This window comes from Excalfactoria chinensis, chromosome 7 (assembly GCF_039878825.1).
Source record: "Excalfactoria chinensis isolate bCotChi1 chromosome 7, bCotChi1.hap2, whole genome shotgun sequence".
NCBI lineage: Eukaryota > Metazoa > Chordata > Aves > Galliformes > Phasianidae > Excalfactoria > Excalfactoria chinensis.
The window spans coordinates 17,144,893-17,168,562 of NC_092831.1; the positions used below are offsets into that span (position 1 = coordinate 17,144,893).

At 39.6% G+C, this 23,670-nt stretch overlaps 1 protein-coding gene across 1 annotated transcript in view; it reads right to left on the bottom strand.

Moving 5' to 3' along the window:
• The window catches only part of LRP2 (LDL receptor related protein 2), a 105,905-nt gene extending 91,517 nt beyond the window's left edge, over positions 1-14,388 (bottom strand). The window contains exons 1-2 of the mRNA XM_072341035.1: positions 14,262-14,388; positions 12,520-12,730 (exon numbers count right to left, since the gene is read on the bottom strand). Of these exons, the coding sequence (XP_072197136.1) occupies positions 12,520-12,613 (94 nt within the window). The 5' untranslated portion in view covers positions 12,614-12,730; positions 14,262-14,388. The remainder of the gene's footprint in view (positions 1-12,519; positions 12,731-14,261) is intronic.
• Positions 14,389-23,670: the final 9,282 nt, after the last annotated feature.

Below are 23,670 nucleotides of genomic sequence, written 5' to 3' on the forward strand. Positions count from 1 at the left end.
AAAAATAATTTAAAAAATAATTTAAAAGTGCTAACAATTGGCATTACAAGCCTCCCCGTATAAATTTTACAACACAAAACTAAGAGATGAGTTCTCTTTTCTTTCTACCTTCCAACAAAGGGTACTCTTTGTTCCCATTCAGCCCTCAAACAGAAAAAGCACCATGTCAGCTCGCTGGTAGCCTTGCAGGTAAAGTCCTGGAGATGCACCTTTCATACACTTTGATGTCAGAATTTTGCCTAGCCTAATTACACTTCAAACAGCCTGGGGTTTCAGAATGCTCATGGAGGTGAAGCTGAACGTCTGCAAATTCCAGCTCAATTCCCCAACACCAAGGAAGAAAGAAATAAAATTCATAATTTAACAAAGACCTTTGCTTATTTTTGTAAAACACTCCAGGATACTGAAAAGTAGTTTTTTGCTGGCAATTACAATAGGAGAATAAACAACGATTAAACTACAAAGTAAAACGGAGTCAAAGTTCTGCTATGTTTCACACCACTGCCTTAAAGATAGTATTTATTTTTGTCTTTATATTCTCTTCAGGTAGCATTAATATTTAATACAAACTATTCAGATTTACAAATTACTAATAATCCGATCACATGAGCACCCACAGGTGAGCTGCTGAAAATAGTGCAAGATTTATCTTTGAGCATCAAGACTGCACAACATCAAGCATCTTTTGTGCCTACATATCCATAAAGACCACCATATTAAAGATATAATGGGTAGCATCAAAGAACACAGTACAAAATTAGTCCACACTTAATTCATATAACTGAAATATTTCTGTACACAAAATGCTGAGGACTGAACTTAAAGCAATAGATCTGTTTTCCTGCTAACAGTACCTGGGCTAAGAGGTTTGACTCCCAAATCCTGATCATATAGATTCTTCAAAATATAGCAGAAACCCACTAACAATAATAAAATAGCTGTTATTTTACAAAACAGAAGAAAATTATACTTCCAGCCTATCTCTCCCTAAGAATCCACTCCTGTTTTAGCATTACTGGATTATAAATAGAACTTATTAGGTGGGTGGGCAGAATGGAAACAGAAGGAAAACTAAACTTCAGTTTTGGTTTATTTTCTTCCATAAGAATTGTCGCTGGACAAGCAAAGACCTGCTCTGTCTCAGATGGATGAGCTAAATATTCCATACTCACAGGAGCAGAACTTGCGAACAACCCATGCTGTGAGCTCACTGGAATGTTTGGTATCAGAAACTGTTAAAAGTGAATCTTGCTTGTGGGAGTACAGCCCAATGACTGCTTTCTAAAGTATTATTCATTGATTACAACAACAAACACCTTAAAATTCAAGAACAAAAGTGAAAATGTTGTCCTTCGCTATGGACTTCAAAATCTGATGTATCACTATAGAAAAAGGTATGCTTTCAAAATCAGTTGCCAAAAAGCACTGTTCCATCAGTGCAAAAAAAAAAAACAAAACAAAAAGAAGTCTGGAGACAGCCGTCTCTTCTGCCGTAAAGCAGCAATACCAGTTTAGAGAAAAGAAGAAATAATACTATATTAACACTATATTCTGTGCTTTGTCTGCACACTCTTGCACATACAGATGCTTGTCAGCTATGTTTGCTAAAACTAAGGCATCAAAACTCATTTTAAATAATGCTCACGTGCAAACTCTTTTAAGAATACTTAAACTTAGTGCATTTTATGTTAAAACTATTTGCTTTCATTTAATACAGGTATAAAAGGGCTATAGATTCATTTTTGCTAATGCGTCAATATAAATCCAGGAATTAAAAAAATAAATAAATAAATCAGTATTTTAATCTACTGAAACTAAGCAGGAAAGCTTTCCTGTGAGGAAGAAAAAGTTTCAAGTCTCCTGCAGACATCAAGTTCAAAGGAATGACACTGTAAGTGCCTCCTAGCAACGTTAAAGATATGTGTAATCCTCATCCTCTCCACCTAACTTTAGCTTTTTTAATTGAAAAAGTAATGAGTGTAAACAGTCTGATAGAAAAATGAAAACCTAATTTTATTTTTTTCAAGAGCAAACTGAACAATGAAGAGAACAAGCTCTGACTTTTCTGATAAGCCCCGTGCGGTCCTTCTGGGGAGAAAAGGGAAAAGGGAAGGAAAGAAAAGAATACATGGCCTCTAAGGCACCACATATATATATAAAAGCTACTCATATAATATACTTACATAATAGCTACTTGTTTTGGGAAAAAAAATAAAACAAAGAAACGCAACAGCTTTAAAATCATGACAGCTTCTATACTATACATGCCCAGACTTCGTATTACTGCCATCCTGTAGGATCCTGGCTTACAGTACTGTAAGCAAATTCACAGTAGCAGCAATGCCTTTATAACCTTGATTCAACTCACACACTATTTAAAAAGCAACAGGTAAGCTCTTAGGATCTTTATAGTCCTAAAACAAGGCAGAAATAAGAAACAATCTCCTTAAGCAAGAGCTAATTCTAAGAGACAGGAAGTGATACTCCTTTCCACTGATGGTAAATATTCCTTGTACTGAACAGCGTTCTTCCTTCAGTTTATTTCACTGTTACACTTCTCACATTTCAATGATGTCTGATTCTCAGTTATTAATTTTAATTTTACACTTTCTTTAACCTGACTGCATACGAAGCATTTTGATTGGTGAGACTAACAAGAATTATTTGTAGTCCTTTTTTGGACTTATTTGTCTGGCCAAATTCAAAGAAACTAGTATTTGTGGTGCTGAAATATTAGCCTCCACAATATAAAAATGTATTTCGAGTACATTATGTGAAAAGAACACGTTCTGCCCTAAATTGGATAACCTTAACCAGTTGTCCGACATTAGCTGTTTTAATCCACATAATTCAATTGCGATGGTGTTAGGTGGGTTAAGAGAAGCAAGCAATATGATCCCTAGGAAAGCACACACTTCAGAGCTCTCCTAAATCCCAGAAGCTTCTTTTTCATGAATGGCACATTAAATATGCAAAAATCTGGTCTAATTGACCAAATGACACGAAAAGGAAGAAGAACAAGCAAACACAGGAGAAGTAAAAAGACACCCCCAATTACTCACAGAAGGAAGCATCCCAAGCATTTTTGAAAGAATGGGCCTTGCTAATGGCCCCGAGGGCTGCTGTAGAATAACAATTGGGAAACCAGGGGGTGATAAGGAGGGGGAGAAGATAGCCAAATGAGAAAAACCTTCGAGAATAGGAAGTATTTACAGCCACACAGTGCGAGGAAAACAGAGGGAAAAGAAAAAGAAAAAAAAAATTGTTCAAGAGAGAACATTTACAGTATGTGCCATTGAGAAAATCTGACAGATGCAGTAGCAGACGATAAAACCACCTCCTCGCGGAGCTATTCCCATACTGAGAGCTGCATTGTTTTTTAAATAAATTTTTCAATCAATGTGCTGTTTGCTCTCAAAATTAAACCTCACGCTGAGATGGTGAGCTGCATTCATTTCAGTCATGTCCTCTGAAAGCTGATGAGTCACTACAGTATAAGGAATCTGCCTCAGTCATAGCCTGACTTGTGACAATGAAATCACGTCATTTGTATTTCTCTTACATGCTACTGTTAAGACTGAAAATTACTATGCAACATTTATATAACACTTTACCAAATCATAAACTTTACTGGCATATTATGTCACAGATTATTAAATGAAAAATTAAACTTGTCATGAGAAAAATGAACCTTTTCCACTTACAGATAATAAATGCAGTAAGCATACAGATCAAAAGCTGTTTCTTTCTTTTCACCACAGAACCCATGTGCCTAACAAAATTCTTCACAACTTAAGTAGTACCATCCTACCTATTGGGTCTCTTGGATTAAAAAAGACATGTTAATCTGTGTTCCAAAGCTTCACAGGGTACCCAATCATCATTTTGAATACGAGAAATAGTCACTGCGATTTGTTGAATACTAAACATATGAGAACAGCTTCAGAAAAACAGAAGAACTGAAATATCTGTGCAGAATAGTTACACTGTATGCTACTAGCATGTAATGTGCATAGACGTTCTAATGCTGCTTACTGCTGTCAAGGACAACTACAGATATTGCTTCTGATGCACTGGCAATTGCTATGTCCCTCCCTCACTCTGAAGTAATTCAATTTCAGCTAGCAACTAACAGTTACAGCCAGTCATTCCCTATCAATCTTCTTGAAAATGAAAGTCCATGAGAAAAAGAAGGACCATCCAAACTAGAGCAGTTACACTGTCCAATATACTCTCATAGAATGCACTTTTATCTTAATAGACTTGAAAATCAGTGATGAGAATTAAATTATCTTTTTTTAAACGTGGTATAATTTTTTTTTGCATGAAAATATTTTCAACAATAGTAATAAATATCTCAAAGTACAAAGTAACAATTCTTGAGATCATTAAAAACAGGTAAATAATATAAATCTATACTACCATATATAATCACAAATAACAGAAGTGGCATTGCTTCTCTCCCAAGTTTCACAGTGGTAGCAGAACACAACACAGAAGCACAGAATGGCTGAGGTTGGAAGGGACCTTACAGTTCACCCAGTCCAACTCCCTGCTGCAGGCTGGTTGCCCCCCACCCACTCAGGCTGCCCAGGGCCCCATCCAACCTGGCCTTGAGCACCCACAGATACCCTGGGCTAATCCCATTCTCATAGCAGTAGTTCCCATCAGTCTTTCCAAATGTCTGCTAGGAAGAGGGTCCCAATCACACCAGGTATATTGCTGGCAAAAAAAAAGTCAGCATCTCTATGAGGAACATATAACGGCTGAGATTTTCCCTCAGTGGAGCAGTAACTGGGGGTGTTTCTCTCCCCCTCTCTGCTACCTCATGAAATTCCTTGGGATTTAAGTGCGTGAGAATTCTCAACTCTATGGGAAAAGTTGAGTAAGCCAACAAGTTAGAAAATACTGCACATCTAAAAAGAGAGCTCTTGACTGCTAAAACATCTTTATTCAGGAAACCAAATAAGAAACAGGGAAGAACACTGTTATCTAACAGGTAATAAGATCTTAGTATGGATAAAGTACTCTGGCAAGATGAGAGCTTTCACATCACTCTTAGATATTACTTCACTAAATTTCACTATCTATCTTTTAGTACCTTTTTTCCTCAAACAAATCAAAGAGATGCCCAAATTTCTAAAGGACTTTAAGTTCAGTTTTAAAATTTTGGGTTTTTTTTTTAATATTCGTACTATAAGATAATCATTATAAATTGCCTTCTGCAGCTGGCTTGTTAGAATTTCAAAACTGAAAAAAAAAAGTAGACTAATAATATCATTTCTATTTTCACTGTTATATTGCCTTATTTTTATTTTTTTTTCCTTCAATTGCCTGCAATTACAATACAAATATCACCACTTCTACTGCATTTGCCAAAGAAGCCGGGCTGTCATTGCTGCATCCTTTGCTCAAAGCTCCCAGCAAAGCAGATGGCGAGTTGCCCCCAGCAAGGTAACGGCATGACTGAGCTCTGTCTGAGACCATTCAGATCACCCTCTTGGTTCAGCCAACAGCATTTTGTCAAGGCTCAGATTATTAACTAAGCAGGCTCAGTTTAATTACACTACTAAATATCTTTCACATACTGAAGAGGTAACAAAAGGAATTTCAGTACTTTGGCACATATACAGAACTGAACTAAAATTCACTTTTGGTGAGAGTCATCAGGCTTTAAAGTACATTCTGTGGCTGACTTCATTCATACACAGAGGAGAAAAACTGCAAAGCTAACAGAACAGCTCCTGTACAGATATGGAAGACACCACAAACTGTCGCTAGTTTCAGACACCAACTACAGTTCATCTGTTTCAAGTGAAATGGTTTAGAAACCTGCTTTATCTCTCAATAGTAAAAATCAGGTTTTATTAATTCAGCTAGAAGGCCAATAAAATTGCTGCAGCATTCCAAGTGTTTGGTTATCATCCAACTCATTTATTGTACTGCAGGTTTAGAACAGCCCTACAATCTTGCTCAAAAGTGAACACTGAGCAGTCCCATTCAAGTCAAGCCATCTGTTTACACTAGACAACTTTACAAAAGAGTTTCCAGCAATGCTAACTATTGTAGCCTTGATGGGACCATTCTTCTAACTAGCATGCTAGCCAGCCATTTCCTAAATATCCTTACAATAGCATTAAGCAGTGATTGCATGGCCATCTGAGCCAACCCACTGACTCACTACCATGGACAAAGGGTCTCTTTTTTCCCCACTCCAAAACCACTCCTACTCCCACTCAGCGCTGAGGTTCACTTGCTTTTCCAGCTTCTAGTGACTACTGGACCTTTCTTTGCATTGTCCTAATTCACTAAGCCATCAAGAAAGTACCCAATTCACCAGACCTAGTTCAGTTTTCCATCAGATTTGTACATGAAAGTCATTCACGGAGCGTCTAATAAGAAGTGGTACAAATATAAACAAGCAGGAACACAGGCAGCAACACAGGAATGTGTCATTGCAAGAGGGAGAAGAACGGTTTCCTCTTCCCAGTAGCAATAGCTGTTAAATTGGCTCATCAGCTCTGTAAAATCATAACCCTAGGTGACACAGTATGAGGGGGCCTAGAAATCTTAAGTGGGGAATCCCACTATTGGTGATTGATGTGAAGTTTGCAGCCAACTTCCTGCTTCTGGGCAGGCCTGTGAAGGACTATCTATCCATGCAGGCACTTCAATTTTGCAAACCTTATACTCCTTCATAGTAAACTAAACCAAATCAAACCCTCTGGTATGCTTATCTGAGTGCATAATGGCTTCTGAGCATGAAACCCATCACTTAGATTGTAAATGTGAATATAGCAGTTCCTGGGATATCTTGAGTACTACATGTCTTCGTTTCTAGTTAAGATGCCACAGAACTTAACCAAAAACCCCATCCCTCACCTTGTTCTACAAAAGTGTGAGCCTGCAGTCATCAGCCACAGAAGTCGCTGTTGCAATGGACTCCCTTTCTTGAACTTTACACAACAGGATGTGGCATCATGACCTGCTTGCATGAGAAAATTACTGAACAAGTACAGTGCTGATTTACAGTGTCTTCTGCTGAATATCTGACTTCTTGAGTGCAAAAAGGCAATTTATTAATACTAAAAGCCTAAAATATAACAGGGCATAAAGGAAGAACAATTTCAGTTAACTCTTTTATGCCATTTTATTAATCACCAGCAAACTTTGTAACAGTGATCCTTAGATCTCTAATCCACTTCAAACTTTGCAAAACAAAGAAAATATTAAAAGGCTCAAAACCAACAGTAAAAGCTAGGGGCAATCCATTCCATTGAACATTTCTATGCTTACTCATTAAACTTCATTTTCTTCAACTGTTCTAAAAATGTGAGGGAACAACAATAAAAAAAAAAAAAAAAAAAAAAAAAAAAAAAAAAAAAAAAAGTTAATAGAACATTACCATAAGAAAGTAGACTTCAAAGTGGATCTCAAGCAATAACAAGCTATTAAAAGAGATGTTTACTCTTCACTGAATCCTATTTTCCATCTCGAAGATCAGTACAACTCAGGGGTATTTTCTTTGAGATCAATGGAGCTGCACTGGCTTGACTGAGAAAAGCCCTTACTTTTTCTTTATCTAAATCAGTTTAAGATATTTTATGAACAAAGTACAGATATTAAATTATATGCAGAAGCACTTTAAAATAATTTGAAAAAAAAAAAAAAATGACTTATTTGCCACACTTAGTCTAAACTATTAAAAGCACACCAACAAATTATCTGATGATCAGAGCTAATTAACCATAGTGACCTAATCTAGCATAAAAACATCAACTTCTCTTTATATACATGTCAATCTGTAGATCATTAATTAGAAGAGACCCTTAATGTTTTTCGTCAATGACACCTTCACATCCAAAGTGCCATATGACTTCACTACTTATTAAACAAAGCTCTTGCTCCTGCTTAAAAAAATGTGATTCCACAGGAAGATTTGAAGTGTCAAGGTATCTACCCATCTGAAATGTTTTCACAAAGCCTCAGATAGAATAAGTTTTGTAGGAAGGCTGAATTGCATTTAATCCAATACCGCCCACTGCTATGATGTCTGATTGCTGCTTAATTAAGAATATGAGTATTAAGTAAGAAAAATCTTGACACATGAACCCCCAGTTCTAAATATATGTACTAAATATTGAGAAGAGCAAACATCATTGTACTTTGATATGACAATACTCTAACACTGCAGGAAGTCAAGGGGGAAAGGCTTCAAATACTCTTACTGACTTCGTATCAATTCAGGAAGCCCAAGAAGAAAATTAATAACCTTTAATGAAACTGCAGCCTACCTTTCCCCCAAATGAATCTTTGCTCATTTCCTGCAAAACACATGAAAAGTAAATCTGGATTAAAGTGGGATTTCATTGCTCAAATTTCCAATCAGCTCAATATATGAAAGAAGATTTTGGTTTGTCTTACAGGGAAATTGAAGCAACACATGCATTGCACATTTATCTTAGCTAAAATCTCCTTAGATACCCTGCCTCTACGTCTCAACTTCTGTAGCTTAATTATTTACTGTAACTCTAGCATTTGGCATAGAACCTAAATCTAACCAGGTGTCATCCTATTACTGCCTTCAATTTTTAACTAAAATTTTGGGGGTTGTGCCATTCTTCACTTTAGCTGATTACTTAGCAAATTCCTGCTATGCTTTGCTGAACAGTATACAGAAAGAGTAAATTATTAAGAAAAGTCAAGATAGGTATTAAAAGAAGGCTATTTATTAAAAGAAGCCTCACAAAAAAAAAAAAAAAAAAAAAAGACTGTCAGGGCACTGAACTACAACTCATTAATTAAAATGCAAGATTAAAATACATTTTATCAAGATCACTTTCAAATGTTCAGCCCTCAGGAAAAAGTAAGTCTAGTAAGAACTAGGCAGGCACCAAGTTTTGCTCCTGATTTTTTGCAAGTACATCACCAAGACAAACAAAAAAAATAACCCTAGTGCAGGAATATGATGAATGCTGCAACCTAGGGGTCATTTACAGTACTATTAAACTGTACATAAGGTACACATTGGCACAGTCATTTTCTTTGCCATCCTTTCTTCCTCCTCATTACTCCCAAATTCTTAGTCCCTGAGGAAAGCCTCCTTCAAGGTCCTCTAACAGTGGGTCTTGTCAGGGACAAAATCTCACAGGCAAGCTGTTCTGTCCCAGAAACATACACTGTGCCATACAATGGTGTACCAGCACTGGCTCTGGTCTGTCACCTACAGTAATGTCACTATACATAATCTTAGAGACATCAAACAGATTTGAATCAAGATAGTGTCTGTAAACACACTGAATTATTAATTTGAAGATTGAATTCTTAGAATACTTGATGGAAAAGCATATTTCTCCAAGCTATTCTTCTCTCTACTTGGGTTTACCACACCTATTCTATGCATCACTGGCCTCACTTCATGCAACCATTCTTTATGATTGATATCACACCATACAGATTCAGTTTTCAAGTAGGGCTTCATTCCCATAGGTGAATGAAGATCTTCTAACAGCAACAAATTTTAAGTCACATTGGTCTGAGCTGCATTTAAATCTTCAATGAGAAATTGTTGGTTTAAGATGTAAACCAAATGTGATGCACTAACTTCATGTAATGGCAAAGCTGTGCAAACCACATTTTGACAAGATGCCTAGAATACAGATAACTGGTTTTCTTAAAAATAAATAGATTTATTAATTAAAAGAAAGTTTTAAAAAATTGTATTCTGGACTTGATTACAACAGAAAACTTTTAAAAGCATCAGGAAACTATGGATTATTGAAAAAAAGGAGCAGAAATACATCTTGGAAGTCAACCTAGCTGTGATCTTCTGGGCCCTTAGCTCAATATAGAACATAAAAAAGTTAGAAAACTTGCACATGTGTAGTAAGAAAGACCACCAATAGGAATGGTTAGGTTTCCAGCTATGTTTCCAAGAATTTTAAGTTTACACTATTACTATGATTACCTGCAAGTAAAATATGACCTGGGTAAGAAATCATTTATTTCATGTGATTCACAGCAACATGATTCTGTCCCCCTCATGCAAAGTGTGGAAGAAATGAAAAGATCCGTGAGAAGCAGAGAAGAGAGAGTGCTGAGTAGCAAACTCCAGTTTAGATGTTGTAAACTACACAGAACAGTAAAGGTCTGGCCTCTCAAAAGCAAATTAGTACTTTGCAATTAAGTACAGCAAAGCCAGAGTTTCAGTGCAAGTGCGAGTATGTGAAATTCTAAATAAAAGAAGGCTGGTACTGTTTTGCAACATGCACTAATTTAACAGCATTGATGATGGCAAGAAACAGCAGCAAAGTTAAAATATTTAATTATTATTTTACATCATCTGTGTTGAAATAGTTCATCAAGACCCAAGGTATCCTAAAAACACAAAACAAGAAAGAAAAAAAACATACATAGGCTCCAGAGATAATAAATACAATAAATTTAGAAAGAACGTTCTTAATATTTTAAATCCAGAGAGAAGGGCTCTTTTCTATAAAGAAAACTGCATTTTTATGAATGATTTATATGTGATTTTTGTATATATGAGTGCTGTTATAAAGAAGCAAACTGCTCCTCTGGCCCCAAACCATTAGGAACAGAAAAATCTTTAACCGCTTTCAGGTACTAAATCCTCCCCTCAACAGAAGTCCAACAGGCCTTCCACATTAGATAAGGTGAGGCCGATAACAGACAGTACGTGGAGCACCGCATGAATGTACAGATCTGGTATGCTTTGCAGAAAGATTAAAGAACTCATTGTTCGCCTGAGAAGTTGCCCTAGTGAGCTCATGTGCCCTCTGCAAAGCTGCTGAGAGTGCAACAACCATCCTGTGTCTGGGGTCTGTGGCTATGAGCGTGAAGGCCTTCCAGATTCCTCAAAACAAACATTAACATCAGTCCCATGACCCTCCTTCTTGCAGTTAGGTGGTTAGTTTTTCAGATTCCACCTGCAACATTTGGTGACAAAAACTACCTTTGGGACAACAAGACCTAGAGAGGCCTACAGAACCAGGTGCTGTATGACCAGCCATATAAGGGGCGGTATTTTTATTCAGCTTTTAAGTGCTATGTTGAGGTCTAGTAAATCCAGAATTAAATAAAACAGGGAAGAACTGTGATGTTCTCATCTGAGCAAGTGAGCAGGTGAAGCTCGTTCTAGAAACACTGAGCACATACTAAGAACACTCAGGTATTGCCAGCCTCAAGCCTTCAGAAACATTACTGGAAGCACATTTTAGAAATACCAAGGATTAGGCACAATAATAAAAATGTTCCCCAATTTTCTTTTGAGCCTCAATTTGGTTTCAAAATTCTCTTACTAATTTTTATTTTATTTTTAAATCAGAGTCTGGCAATCTCAGGATTCATAAGCTTATACTAATATTCTGTTTCTACTACTGCCTGCAGATTGATGTTCCAGACCCCACACTCTTCTCATATCACACCTTTTGCAAGGCATGTCCCAAATGGCTAAAAGTGGCCGAGGAGCAAGGAAACACACTTTGAGGTCAGCGCCGCAGCCCCCATTGCACCCAGCGTGCAGCAGCACGCAGGATTAGCTGGCCGCCCAGTGTGACCTCCCTGCTAGGGCCTTTGCAGGTCTCCTGCTGCACATTAGCCATCTCCTCTTTCGCTGCTCCTAAGAGGGAACTGCTAGCAGCAGTTGCTGCATAATTACTTGCTTGATTCTGTCTAAGGAGCTTAAGCTAAGAGTTGAGCAAGGCAAGCAGATTAACCATTTGTGCGCACACGCAGCGCACCAACACGCACAGCCGGCGGCTCGCGGCCCCACAGCCGGGCCCAGGGGCGCGCTGCGGCCCATCACCCCGCCACAGCCGGGAGAGCGCGACCGGCCCGGTCCCGCCAGCCCCGAGCGCCGGCCCGCTCCCAGTCACATGCTGCCGGTCGCCTAGCAACGGCAAAGCCCAGCCGCGGCGCTCCACCGTCCGGCCGCGAGCCGTGAACGGCACCGGCGGAACCGCCCCCCCCATGGGCTGCAAATCACGGCCGCCTCGGGCTACGTGCGGGACCCGCTGCCCGCCGACACCGGCGCTCAGCACGGCTCCGGAAAGTGCCCCCCGGCACGGGGAGCTCCGTACCACAGAACGCGCGCTTCGCTGGCGAGAAGGGAGCAGGGGCCGCAACGAACAAAACGGGAAGGCTCTGTGAGGTTCTGCCGGGCTTCATCTCGCCCAGAGCCAGAACGGGTGCTCGCACCCTGGGCACGCGGTGCCGCATGGTCGAGGTGGCCCCTCCGCGCCCAGCAGCGCGCTGCCGCCACGCACAGACCTAGAAAAGTTTGTACGAAGCAGAAAAGCCATCCCGGGATAACTTAGTAACAAGATAAGGGAAAGTGAAGAGCTGATATGTGTTTCAGGCTTTTTTAAAGCAGAACGAACTCCCAACACATGGCCCTGAGGACAGCCAGCTCCCTGCTACCCCTCAAAGGCTGCTCTGCCCCCGCGGCCGGCGCTGGGCTCTGCTCACAGCCTTCCGGGCAGCGGGAGCAACGCTTACCTTGGCAACTGCCCTGCAGGATGCACGCAGCGAGCAATAGCAGCACTCCGCAGGCAGCTGCTGCTCTTCCACCCATCTGCTGCCGAGTTCCCATCTGGGCTGGGATGCTCCGGCTCCCTCCGGGCCGGCCGCTCCGCTTCGGGTGCCGCTCCGCACAGAGAACTCGGGATCTTCTCCTCTCCCGCTAGTTACAGAAGAAAGGCGCGCTCCCCTGTTGAGACATCGCGTTCTCTATAAACTCCCACCCTCCAGACATTGCATAAAGCTCTTTATACCCCGCGGCCCCGGAACTAGCATGAGAGAATGAGGCGCGGAGCGGGCCCTGAGACCGTACTGCCCGCCCCTCCCTCCGCGGGGCAGCGGGCGCCGCGTCCCAGCCCGCAGCGCTGCGCACTGGGGCAGAGCGGGACACCATCCGTCTGCAAGCGGCATGTGTCCCTGCCTGCAGCGTCCCAACGACACGCACCGAACGAGGGAAGCGAATCTGACAACTTGGAAATACCCAGGTAGCTAATGCAAGGGATAACGCTTATCAGCTAGTTATTATCGCTCCTCACAGAAGTACTGCAAAAGGAAAAGCACAAGCAGTGTTATTTCTGCTCTTTCTTAGGAGGTATAATCAGATTGGTAAAGTACTTTGGCTGAAAATGCTGAAGACACCAGCTGGGCACCTTCCTCTGGTTCTAACCCAACACATGAGGAACCTGTCTGTGTTTTATTGCTGCTGTTGAAGGAATCATATACCTACAAATGAAGCTGGAGCAGTACAGAAGAGCACAGGGAAAGATACAGATTCCCAGATGCTTCAGGACATGGGCCTAGGAAAAGGGCACACATTCAGAACACTTTCTGCACAAGTTCAGAAATGTTCTAGATAAACTAAGTGAAGTTGAATTCCTTTGTTCGGTACTGATTAGGCTTCAGCATAGAAAACTGAGATATGCCAAGCTGTTCCCTTCTATGCGTGTTCACACAGATGTGTAAAAAGAGGCTCCTGTGCATATGCATGGTGGGAAGAGATGGGTCTTGTTAGTCTTACAAGAAACTTGGTCAGATGAATTCCAACAACAGCACCCTTACAAATTCTCCATATCGCTTCTATTAGTTTCACATCCCACTCATTACAACTGCTCGCTAGCAACAGAATGGAAAGTGATATTTAAAAAGTGATATTTAAAACCAAACTTTTCTTTTTGCTTTGGACTGTAATTCCAGGTTGGGGGGGAGACCTGCATTACACTTGCAGAAGCTGCAAAGGAACACGTTGTTGTTTATTGGCAGACAGATTTTTCTCCAGGTCCTGCAGGACTCTAATCCTCCTAGCCCTTTCCTAAGGTTTTCTATCTATCGGGCTTGAAAGGGAAGCAGGCGGGGAGTGGGGGGGTGGGAAGGGGGGGAAGATGTGGAGTGTGGGCTTTTGCGAGGTTGTGATTTATGCAGGTTCGGGGCTGTTTGGTGTAGTGGTACGACACAGCACCGGGGTCAAGCCACAAGAAACACTGGGGGCAGATCAGAATATTCAATTAGCTTCCTGGCACCTCTGAATCACAAAGAGAGGATAAGATCTCTCCATCACAAGATCCAGAGCTGCCGGGGGAGGGGACCTGCCCTCTTCAAATCTCCCTGCTCCCTCCCACCCGCTCTCCTTTCACCGTAGGAGAACAGCGCTTGAAACATTCCTTTCTGCACGGAAGGACTTTTCCTATTGTTGTTTTCTTTGTGTTTAAGTGTTGCCAACTTACTGGAATTCTTGTCGTGGTTTCACAGCAAGGCTCAGGCTGACCAAACGGAACCAGCTGCGTTTGTGTATGGGGCCGCCGCCACTTTAATCCCCCAACAACGCCAATGGGGAGGGACGGAAGGGATCCTCGAAGGGGCACGGGCAGATCCGCTCAGTACCGATGGGTACCTGAAAAGCCAACACACCAACACTGTTCTTAACTAGAAGGGGAATGGTTTAAAGTTGCTCACACTCAGCAGTGTGCAGACAGGGCCTGAGATTCTATGATTCTATGAGAGCTGCAACCCCAGGCTGGAAGCTACATGCACCCTTGGGTCACTGCTTCTTCAGGTGGCCTGGATGCAAGGTTTGGGAGGCACCTGTTTCACGTGTCTGGCACACAGAAAGCATGCTCCTGCCTCCTGTGCCTTTACAGTGCTACACATCACCACTTCCCAGAGGGCTGCGGAAAAACATTATTCTTAAACAGGATTGAATGGAGACACCACACAGTGAGGGCAAGCCCCTATGCTGAGGCTATGGGTCAGCCCTCCTCACCATTATTCTTAACACTCAAATAAAAATTACCCAGTTACTTTGCTGGAGAAGAATGAGAGTTACTAAGGAGCCAGCATAGGATCACGCTGCTTTCAGTTTACTTAATCAAAAATTTTCTCCTCTCACTTAACCTAACCACCCAACCAAAGGGACCCTATTCTGCTGGGCACCATCAAGCAGCACTTCAGGAGAGCTGAGCTGCAAGATGAAACATATCCAGGTTTTCTTGTAACTACATCCAAGACAGCACCAACATAGCGCAGCTCTCCCTCTTAGCTTCCTGTTGGCTGTCAGTTGAACATTTTCTGACTGAATTAGATCTAGGTTTTTTCTATGCATTATTTGAGATTTAAGATGCATATTACATCTGTTGCAAGGTTAGAGGGAGAAAACCAGTAATACTGGTATTTACTGAAGTCATGTTTTAATTCAAAATATAGTTTGGGAAGTGTTTGTTTACCTAGTCTATACTACAAGCAAGCAATTGAAAAAGCTCTTAACATTATAATTCAGAGCAAACAGCCATGTTGCTTACACATGAAAGGTGCATGCTAAGCACTGAGGTTAAAAATTGAAAGGCCTGACTTCTGACCAAAGTTCAGTTCTAATTTGCAGCATCCAAGCTCATCCAGTTCTTAACAAATAGACAAGATCACCAGGGTTGATGTATGACTAGATAAAGACACAAAGCTGATGGCTAAAGGAGGAGGGGAGAGATTCACTCAAAAAAGCAGCAGGTCAGACAAATTTCTCATCTGTTCTGAACTTCCCAGAACAGTTTACAGAGACTCAAGATCTGCATTATCCAGTGCTTTACTGGGTAATGTAATTGCCACTGGCATTTGGTAATCTTGTAGCCAATTTGTCCTTGAATAAACCCAAGTTTTTCCAAATAGAAAACATTTTATGTCACTAACAGTGTTTTGAATTTCACATGCAAGTTTCATCAGCCTTTAGTATGATAAGCTACTTCATTATTGTTTAATCATACTAAAACACAGCTACCTATAGCCATACTCAGAATATTGGTATGAAAAATCATACAAATCTAAATTAAAAATGACTCTATCTCTAGCTGGGTGATAGTGTAACAACCCAACAGCAGCAAGTTCATTGTTCAGATTTCATCCATCTTTGCTGCTTTATGATTTAAAGTGTCACACTCATTTAACACAACAACAGAAACCAGCCTTTGAGTTCACCAAGTTCCTGATATAAGCCACATCGTATTTCATAATACCTCAAATAATGGCACTCACTTGCCTGGGAGGTATTTTTCTCAAATCTTTTTTTAAAGACAAAAATAAATCAAACCAGCTAAGTTTGAAGTAATAAAAGAGGGCCTTACTTGACATTTTTCTCAAGCATCTAATGCATATTCAACACTAAAGCATGAATTTCCAGAAACACTGGATCAAAGGTGGATATACAGTCCACATGAATGCAAAAAACATTGGACCCAGGAGATGTGAATCAGGCCAGACTGAACCCATTAAGTCAGGGCAGCTCAGAGCAGCTAGTGTTGTGGAGAGGGAGAAGTTCTCAAGGTCTCCTGGTTAGTAACACATTACAACTTTCAATCTGGAATTATAGTACTGCACCCTGGAACAGAAAGAAGCTCATGGAAACTGTGCACCTTTTGTAAAACTGCCACTGAACAAGTGAGACTAGCAAAGATACTCACAATGGCATCAACCAAACAGCCCTGTTTGCTTGTTTTTGTTGTTTTTTTGTTTGCTTTTTTTACTCTGCAACAGTGGGCCTGTGAAGGATTTTAACAGCAACAGTATAGAGGTGAGAGGATTTCTTTACCTGAAATGTGGAAGAAAACAGTGAAAAATTAAATACTTCCAATTCCCCCCCCCCCCCCATTGGCACTGTTTGATTCAAACTGCAAGTCCCAGAGACAGTCACAAAACAAGGATCGGTATGTGTTCCCCCTGGCTATAGCTCTAGTTATCAAAGTTCTTGGTACCTGTCTTATTGCAAGCAAGCTTCTTTGGCACTTGGTCTCTAAGAAACAAAACTCCTCACTTTTCTCACGTTCACTGACCATTCAGCAACGTCTCTGCCCTGCAAAGGAACAACATATAGAAGTTGTACCTGAGAAGGAACAGGGAGTAAAGAGGCATTTCCAAACAACTTACATTCTAAGAACTTATTATGGTACTCACAAGGGAAGTAGGGTAATATGGAACAACCGTGAAAACCTTTTACAAGAGCAAACAGCTATGCTGAGAAAACTCAAGACTGGAATCCTTGTCTTCTTCATATTTTTCCCAGAAAACAGACGTCATTCTTACAGCCAAGTCTAGGCAGCATTGCAAAACCACATGTGAACATCCCAAGAGCACTCATATGGTAGAAAATAATTACTCAATGAGCATCCACCCTGGGTTTCACTGTATAAAACAACAGAAATATTACTCTTTCAGATGTTCATTTACATGTTCTGTACGATACAACCCACTTTGAAGGTTATGCACCTCAACATCATATTCCATGCATAGTACATTTTCAAAATAAGAGCCAAAGCATTTTCATTTCTGAAGGTCAGACCCGCTGTTTTCCATAGGATGCTACCTCATCCAATATACCAGTAGGTATAGTCATTGCTGAAGACAAAGTAGCAAAGGAAGTACACTGTCCCATATGCTACAGAAATGTAAATTAATACAGCTGATGAAACAAGAAAGGAAAGAAGTTTATCACACTAGAGAACATTACTCTAGTTCTGTCCAAGCAACAGCCTTTCTATATAAGAAGTCACTTAAACTTCTGAAGCATTCATTTTTGGTTTGAGACTCCTCATTAGGAGACTTGCAAAGAACCCATCACAGCAAGGGGTACCTCCTACTGTTTTGAAGACAGAGAGATCAACATTATTCAGAATACGATCTTAAAACCACAAGTTACTCCTCTAGTGGTTAGCTTAAGAAATTTTGCATCTGTAACACTTGAGTTTCTAGTGCAGTTGCACTACACCATAAGGTGAAGGACAGAGTCAAGAAACTGGAACACATTCTTTACTCATGCTTACATTCCCACTGGAACAGTAGTTTGAGTTTGAAGAAAAAGCATTTACAGCCATGCAGTGTATCCACTGTAATTACTATTGTCTTCAGCAGTATGGAAGGTCCTTTTTTTTGTGTTTGTTGGTTGGTTTAAGATAAACCATTGTCCTTAAAGGTCATTGTAAGTCAGAGCCACAAGCCATTCAAAGAAATAGCAGGTTTCATACCACATTCCCCTGGACATTAAGAACTCCTTTCGTTCCTTAGGAGTGACTGTTTAGCATTTCAACTTCCCTGAAAAACTAAAGCTACATCACTTTGTGTCAGGCACTTTAAGAGATACTAATGAAAATGCCCTAGGTCCCCATAATCCTTTGTGGCTGATTAGGTACAGAAGAAGTGTTGTTTCATTAATTGGAAGGCTATGAGCTTGAAACCTCATATTGACCTGAAAGTAATGTTTTATTCATATAGGCATGTTGTACTCAAAACTCCAGAAATAATTAAGAGGACAAGCATCAAATCTTAGACCTTTGAATTATGAAGCTGGATAACCAGTTAATTATTGCACAGTGGGAAAAAAGGCAGAGAAGATTCAGCAGTTCTGATAAATTACCATTTCCATATACCTATGAAAAGCTGATGGGTGATCAGGAACATGCTGCTAAGAACGTCTTCAATTCTTAAACCATTCAGATTATTTCCACAAGCTGCAGTTAAAAGGGTTTTTTTCCTGGATTAAAATATATATACATATATTTGGGGGGGAGGACATAAGATTAAACTCTGACTCTATTATACCAACAAGGGAAAGCTCCAAAGTTCAGTAGTCAGCTAAGATTAATCAGCAATGACCAGCTCCCTGAAGCCAGCAGTTAGAAAATAAGGTATTTTTCAGAAGGAGACAAAAAAAGGCATGATTTTAGAAGCTAGATATCTAGTTGTTTTAGATGCAAGCAGAAAGTCATTTTAGTCAGTAAACAGTTTTTTTATCAACTTCTCAGCCTCCTGAAATTTTCTTAGCTGCTGTTCCTGAACAGTCTTCAAGTCTTGTTACCTCTTAAACATAATGAATAGCAAGAGTACATGAACCAAAGGTAAAGGTGTTATTTTAAAAGCTGCCATCATCCTGCAGACATGATACAATGATAACTAAGAGAAACTTTGCTGACTTGTGTTTACATTTTCCAGCAGAAGTACAGAACTCTCTTTCCAGCATGATACCTAGTGAAAATTCCAGACAAACATTCACATCCTCAACCATAAACACAGTCACCATCCTTGTAATATGAACTAGTCATGTCTATTCCTTTATGCATCTTGCTGCCAGTAATCACTGTTGACTCCATCTTGCTTGTGCTTTGTCAAGTCTCGTGTATCTTGCAAAACGTTAGCTTTAGAGAAGCTTTTTCACCTGTTAATTCATGTTAAGTGAACTTCAATAAAACTTATGGCACAATCAAGATACATGAAACTTTTTCTTTTTAAATAATCCTACTTTTCCAATTATCATCAGATTACAACCATTTCAATTACTGAGGCATTGACTACAATCAATAATACAAACATACATTAAGAAACTATATAACTTCTTATTGGCAGCATTCTTCTGTTTCTACAGCAAGGTCTTTTGGATGAAAGAACATTAAAACCAAATGTTACTTGTAGAACTATATCACCAAGATCTATTTGCCATTTTCTTAATGAACATCCTATTCTTCCCTATTTCTGCTGCCATATCCTCAGTTATTCCAGTATGGATCACATTCTTTTAAATTGCTATTTCCTTTCCCTCTCTTCCCTCCCCTTCTTGTCTTCCCTATTTCTCCTTGCAGACACTAATTTTCTTCTTTAAAGATAAGGTTACAAGAGACAGCAAACAAACAGAATGTAATCAATAACTGCAGTAGTTTTTATTACTCTTTTTATAGTACAACATACCTCTTATGTAAACTCACACATAGATCAATTTGGAATACAAGATAAAAGATCAGATTAACGACTATGAAGTTGCTGGTTTGAACTAACCTATCACTACAAAAACCTCATAGAAACTGAATGTGGACTAAGGTCATCAGAGCAGATTCTACTCCAGACCACAAGAGTGCATACCAGAAAGAGATGAAGCCAAAACAATACAGTTCCTGTATTTTGCTAGCTCCTAGTGATCCCTGGGCAACTAGGTATGAGATAGAGCAGTTTGCTGACTACTTACTATCTCTGTGATGTTTAAATCCCCCTAAACCAGGATTAGGGAAGGGCAAAAGGTACTTTAAAGCCACCTGTCATCATCTCACACACATCCCAAGTTAAAGACAGTGAAAGACAAAGGATTTGGGGGCAGCTTTCCATTTGCGTTCGACCTTTAGGCTTTAGTAGTATAATAATCAGGTCAAATTTGAAGAAAAAGCTACACAAAATCCTATTCTTCCCAGAGATTCTGCTAATGGTTAATGATAAGAAAACTGAGTTTCCCATATTCTAGAATGTCAAATCTAAAAATAACGCTGCTATCACATCTAACCCATATCCAAAGAGACACAACTGCTTTATGTGTTCTCAATTAGCTGCTTCAAGAAAGGAGATGACTTTGCCTGTAATGAAAGGTAGCTTTCCATGAATCATTTCCTAAGTCAGGCTACAGAATTTGCTATCATCCCTGCTCATCTTACTTTTTTTTTTTTCTAAGTATAGACACAAGGTTATTTCGAGCAGCATCTTTCATTAAAACTTACTATCTTGGTGCCTAATCATATTTTTTACACTCTCCATCCAATTATCTCTTAATCCTAATAAGACTTCTGGGTGCTACTATCAAACACACATGAAAAATTACTCTAGCTGTTTTATCCCTAAAAGCTGAATAGTAGCTGCAGTGTTTCCAGCATATTTAAGTAATCTAGACCTGAACAAATACTTTAATTTTTATGTAAGAGTTTGCACTGATTGTAGAGAACATTTAAAGTTTGTGCTCAGGAACACAGTAATATATTCATTGATTCCTGTAACCTACTTATACCGAGTTATAAACCCATTCTTTCTAGCACACCAATTGCTAGCTAGTTAAATTCTAGCAACTGCTTTTAAAAATTCCAAAGCTAGTTCTACGTTTTAAAGGATTTCTTTAAGTCTCTAAAGAGCATACAAACATTTCTAGGACAGGAAAAATCCAGTGAGGATTCTACTATTTAATTCTGGTTTCAAACCACTAGCAGAAAATTAGCCTCAAGCATACAAGATAGTAGGAAGATTTAGAAAGGCTACAGGAGTCAGAGTCCTTTTTCCTTTCCTTCCTTTTGCTACCTCTTTTCCATGGCATTCTTTCACCCAGCTGCAGGGCAAGACACAATCATAAGGAGCCTTTACCATGCACATTAAGGCTGGGGAAAACCCAGGAACATAGAACACACGCACTTGATCTGTTTTGTACTTGTGAAGGATAAAATGTTAACTCAGTGTACAATGTTCAATTATATCAGTTAATCATATAGCAAGAGCACAGGACTGATCTGGCTTTATTTTAAATTATTTGGAAAAAGAAGTGAGAAAAATATCTGCGCACACTTTCAAACTTCTCATCCACTGCCCATACCTCCAACTACATTCAGCGTAAAGATGCTGTAACAGAAACTCTCATGTCAGACTCCTAAACAGAAACTGTGACTGCGGCTTCAAAACCAACAATACTCACTTGCTAAATTTTTGACACCTTGCTTGAACACTTTCCTGCTGAAGCAAAAGATAAGTTGACAGTAGACTGTATTCAGTCCCCTGTATAAAACAATACTTTTAGGGACTTCATCATACTCTATCACTCTTGTTGCAGCTTGTTGTATAACTCACTCCTTGGTTTGAAATTTACATTCAGAATGGAGAGGTCAAAAATAAACACAAACAATTAGAAACAATTTGATTACACTACATATTTTGTTTGGTGGCTTTACCTGGTAAGTTCACTGAATACTCCTTTTAAATGTATTTTTAATGTCATTTTCATCTTTGTTTGCATTTCTCTATCTGCCAAACAAAGCAGAGATCTCATACCCCAAGATAAAAAAAAAAAAAAAAGAAGATCAAGGGGTAAAGTTCTGTGGGCAATGTCAGCATTTACATTTTCAGACTACCCATCTTTGCAGCTCAAACAGTTTGCTGAATTTAGTTTGGTTTATTTAAACTGCCTGTCAGAACCCCTTCAGATTTTGGAGTTAATATTTGTTCTACACTACTTTTCACTGAAAATGAATGACAAAAAGGAGTTAATAGAAACTTTTTTGTCAACTTGATTGCAACATCAGAAAAAGAGCTCAGTTTCACATGCACATTTGCAGAAATGAGCCCTGTTTTCCTTGAATTTCAATCTGCATTGTGACATGCTGGCAGCTGACTCTGCTCCTTTCTCAGCAAATTTCTTCAGGTGAAAAAGTGGGAGATGTTTGGAAGGAAGTCTGCTTCTTTTAATCTTATCTAAGCACTCCCGAAAGGAGTTAGAGCTGAAGATAAGGGATGTTGAGTCACATGTGTTGTCTGCCTTGGAGTTAATGTGCATGGAGAAGGATCCCACTTCCACAACACCAATTTTAAGCTACTGCAATTCCAGTATTTTTACAAGAGATGTTCCTGATATGTACAAGTATGAAGAGTACCAGGCATAGTCATAATATCTAATTGAAATGGGAAAATTAGGGCTACTGCCTGCTGCCATTGCAGAGCTTAGTAGGAAAATAAAATCCATGCCTTGCCTTTGAAGTGGTCTTTACTTCAGCCATCCATGGCTAAAAGGGCTTGAGGGGAGGAGAAGAAATTTTTCCTGCTCTCTCAGGTGACATTTAACAGATCTAAGCAACAGACATGGACAGCAGGAGTCTACTCAGAAAGGCCTATAGCATGACTGACTACGCATTTAAAATAGTAATATATCCCATACAACTAATGTCTTGGTCTTTGACAAAGGACTTCTTTCTTCTTGACTTTATCTTCTTTCTGATAGTAGCCGTTACTGACAGGGCTGAAATGGACTGAATAGCTGACACAGTGAAGATTGTCAGAAAGAAGACCCCAGTATTAAAACAAACAAACAACCTATCATTAAAATCCTTACAAACTCTCTAAATTCTCCTTGCTTTCATTTGGCAGAATAACCATCCTAACTATGTAACAACATGTTTTGTAATACATAATGATCGGAACCAGGAGCAACCACTTCTAGATAGGTGACTTCACTTTCTTCCCCACTTTTTTTTTATTTTTAAATCCTTCTAATAGCACACTAAGTATATGAAACTCTAATAAATTCTACTCCAGGCCAATAAAACTAAGTAGTAGCATAAGAAAAGGAATGCAAGAGGTCCATGGCAAGAGCAACTAAGACAAAATCACTGGTTGCATCTCAGAAGCTTACAATTATGGATGAATCCAAGAGTGACTTAGCTGGCCTTTCACCCACAGCAACAGCCACTTGCTCAGCAGTTTTGACTACAGTTTTAACTCCATCTGTAGCCTGTTTCTTTAACTAAAACTTTCACACTACCATTCTCTGTTCATACACCAGCTTCTTATTTTAACTTGCCATATACGACCCTATACTAAAGACCTTCCAAAAAGGCCAACCCCATTTGAAAATCAACATACCTAAGATGTTCTTGGGGTAAAAAGGTCCAAGATCCACCGCTTTATGCTACACCACAAGCACTAGGTGCTATAAATGGCTACTGCTTTGTCTAGGTCAGGCTTCACAAGCACGCAGAAAACATACCACTGCTCTCTTCAAGCTAACCTTACGTCACACATGTACTCCCAATCCTCCTACCTACCACCTAAAAGCATCACCTCATAATATAATCAGCTTTACAGGCACAGAGA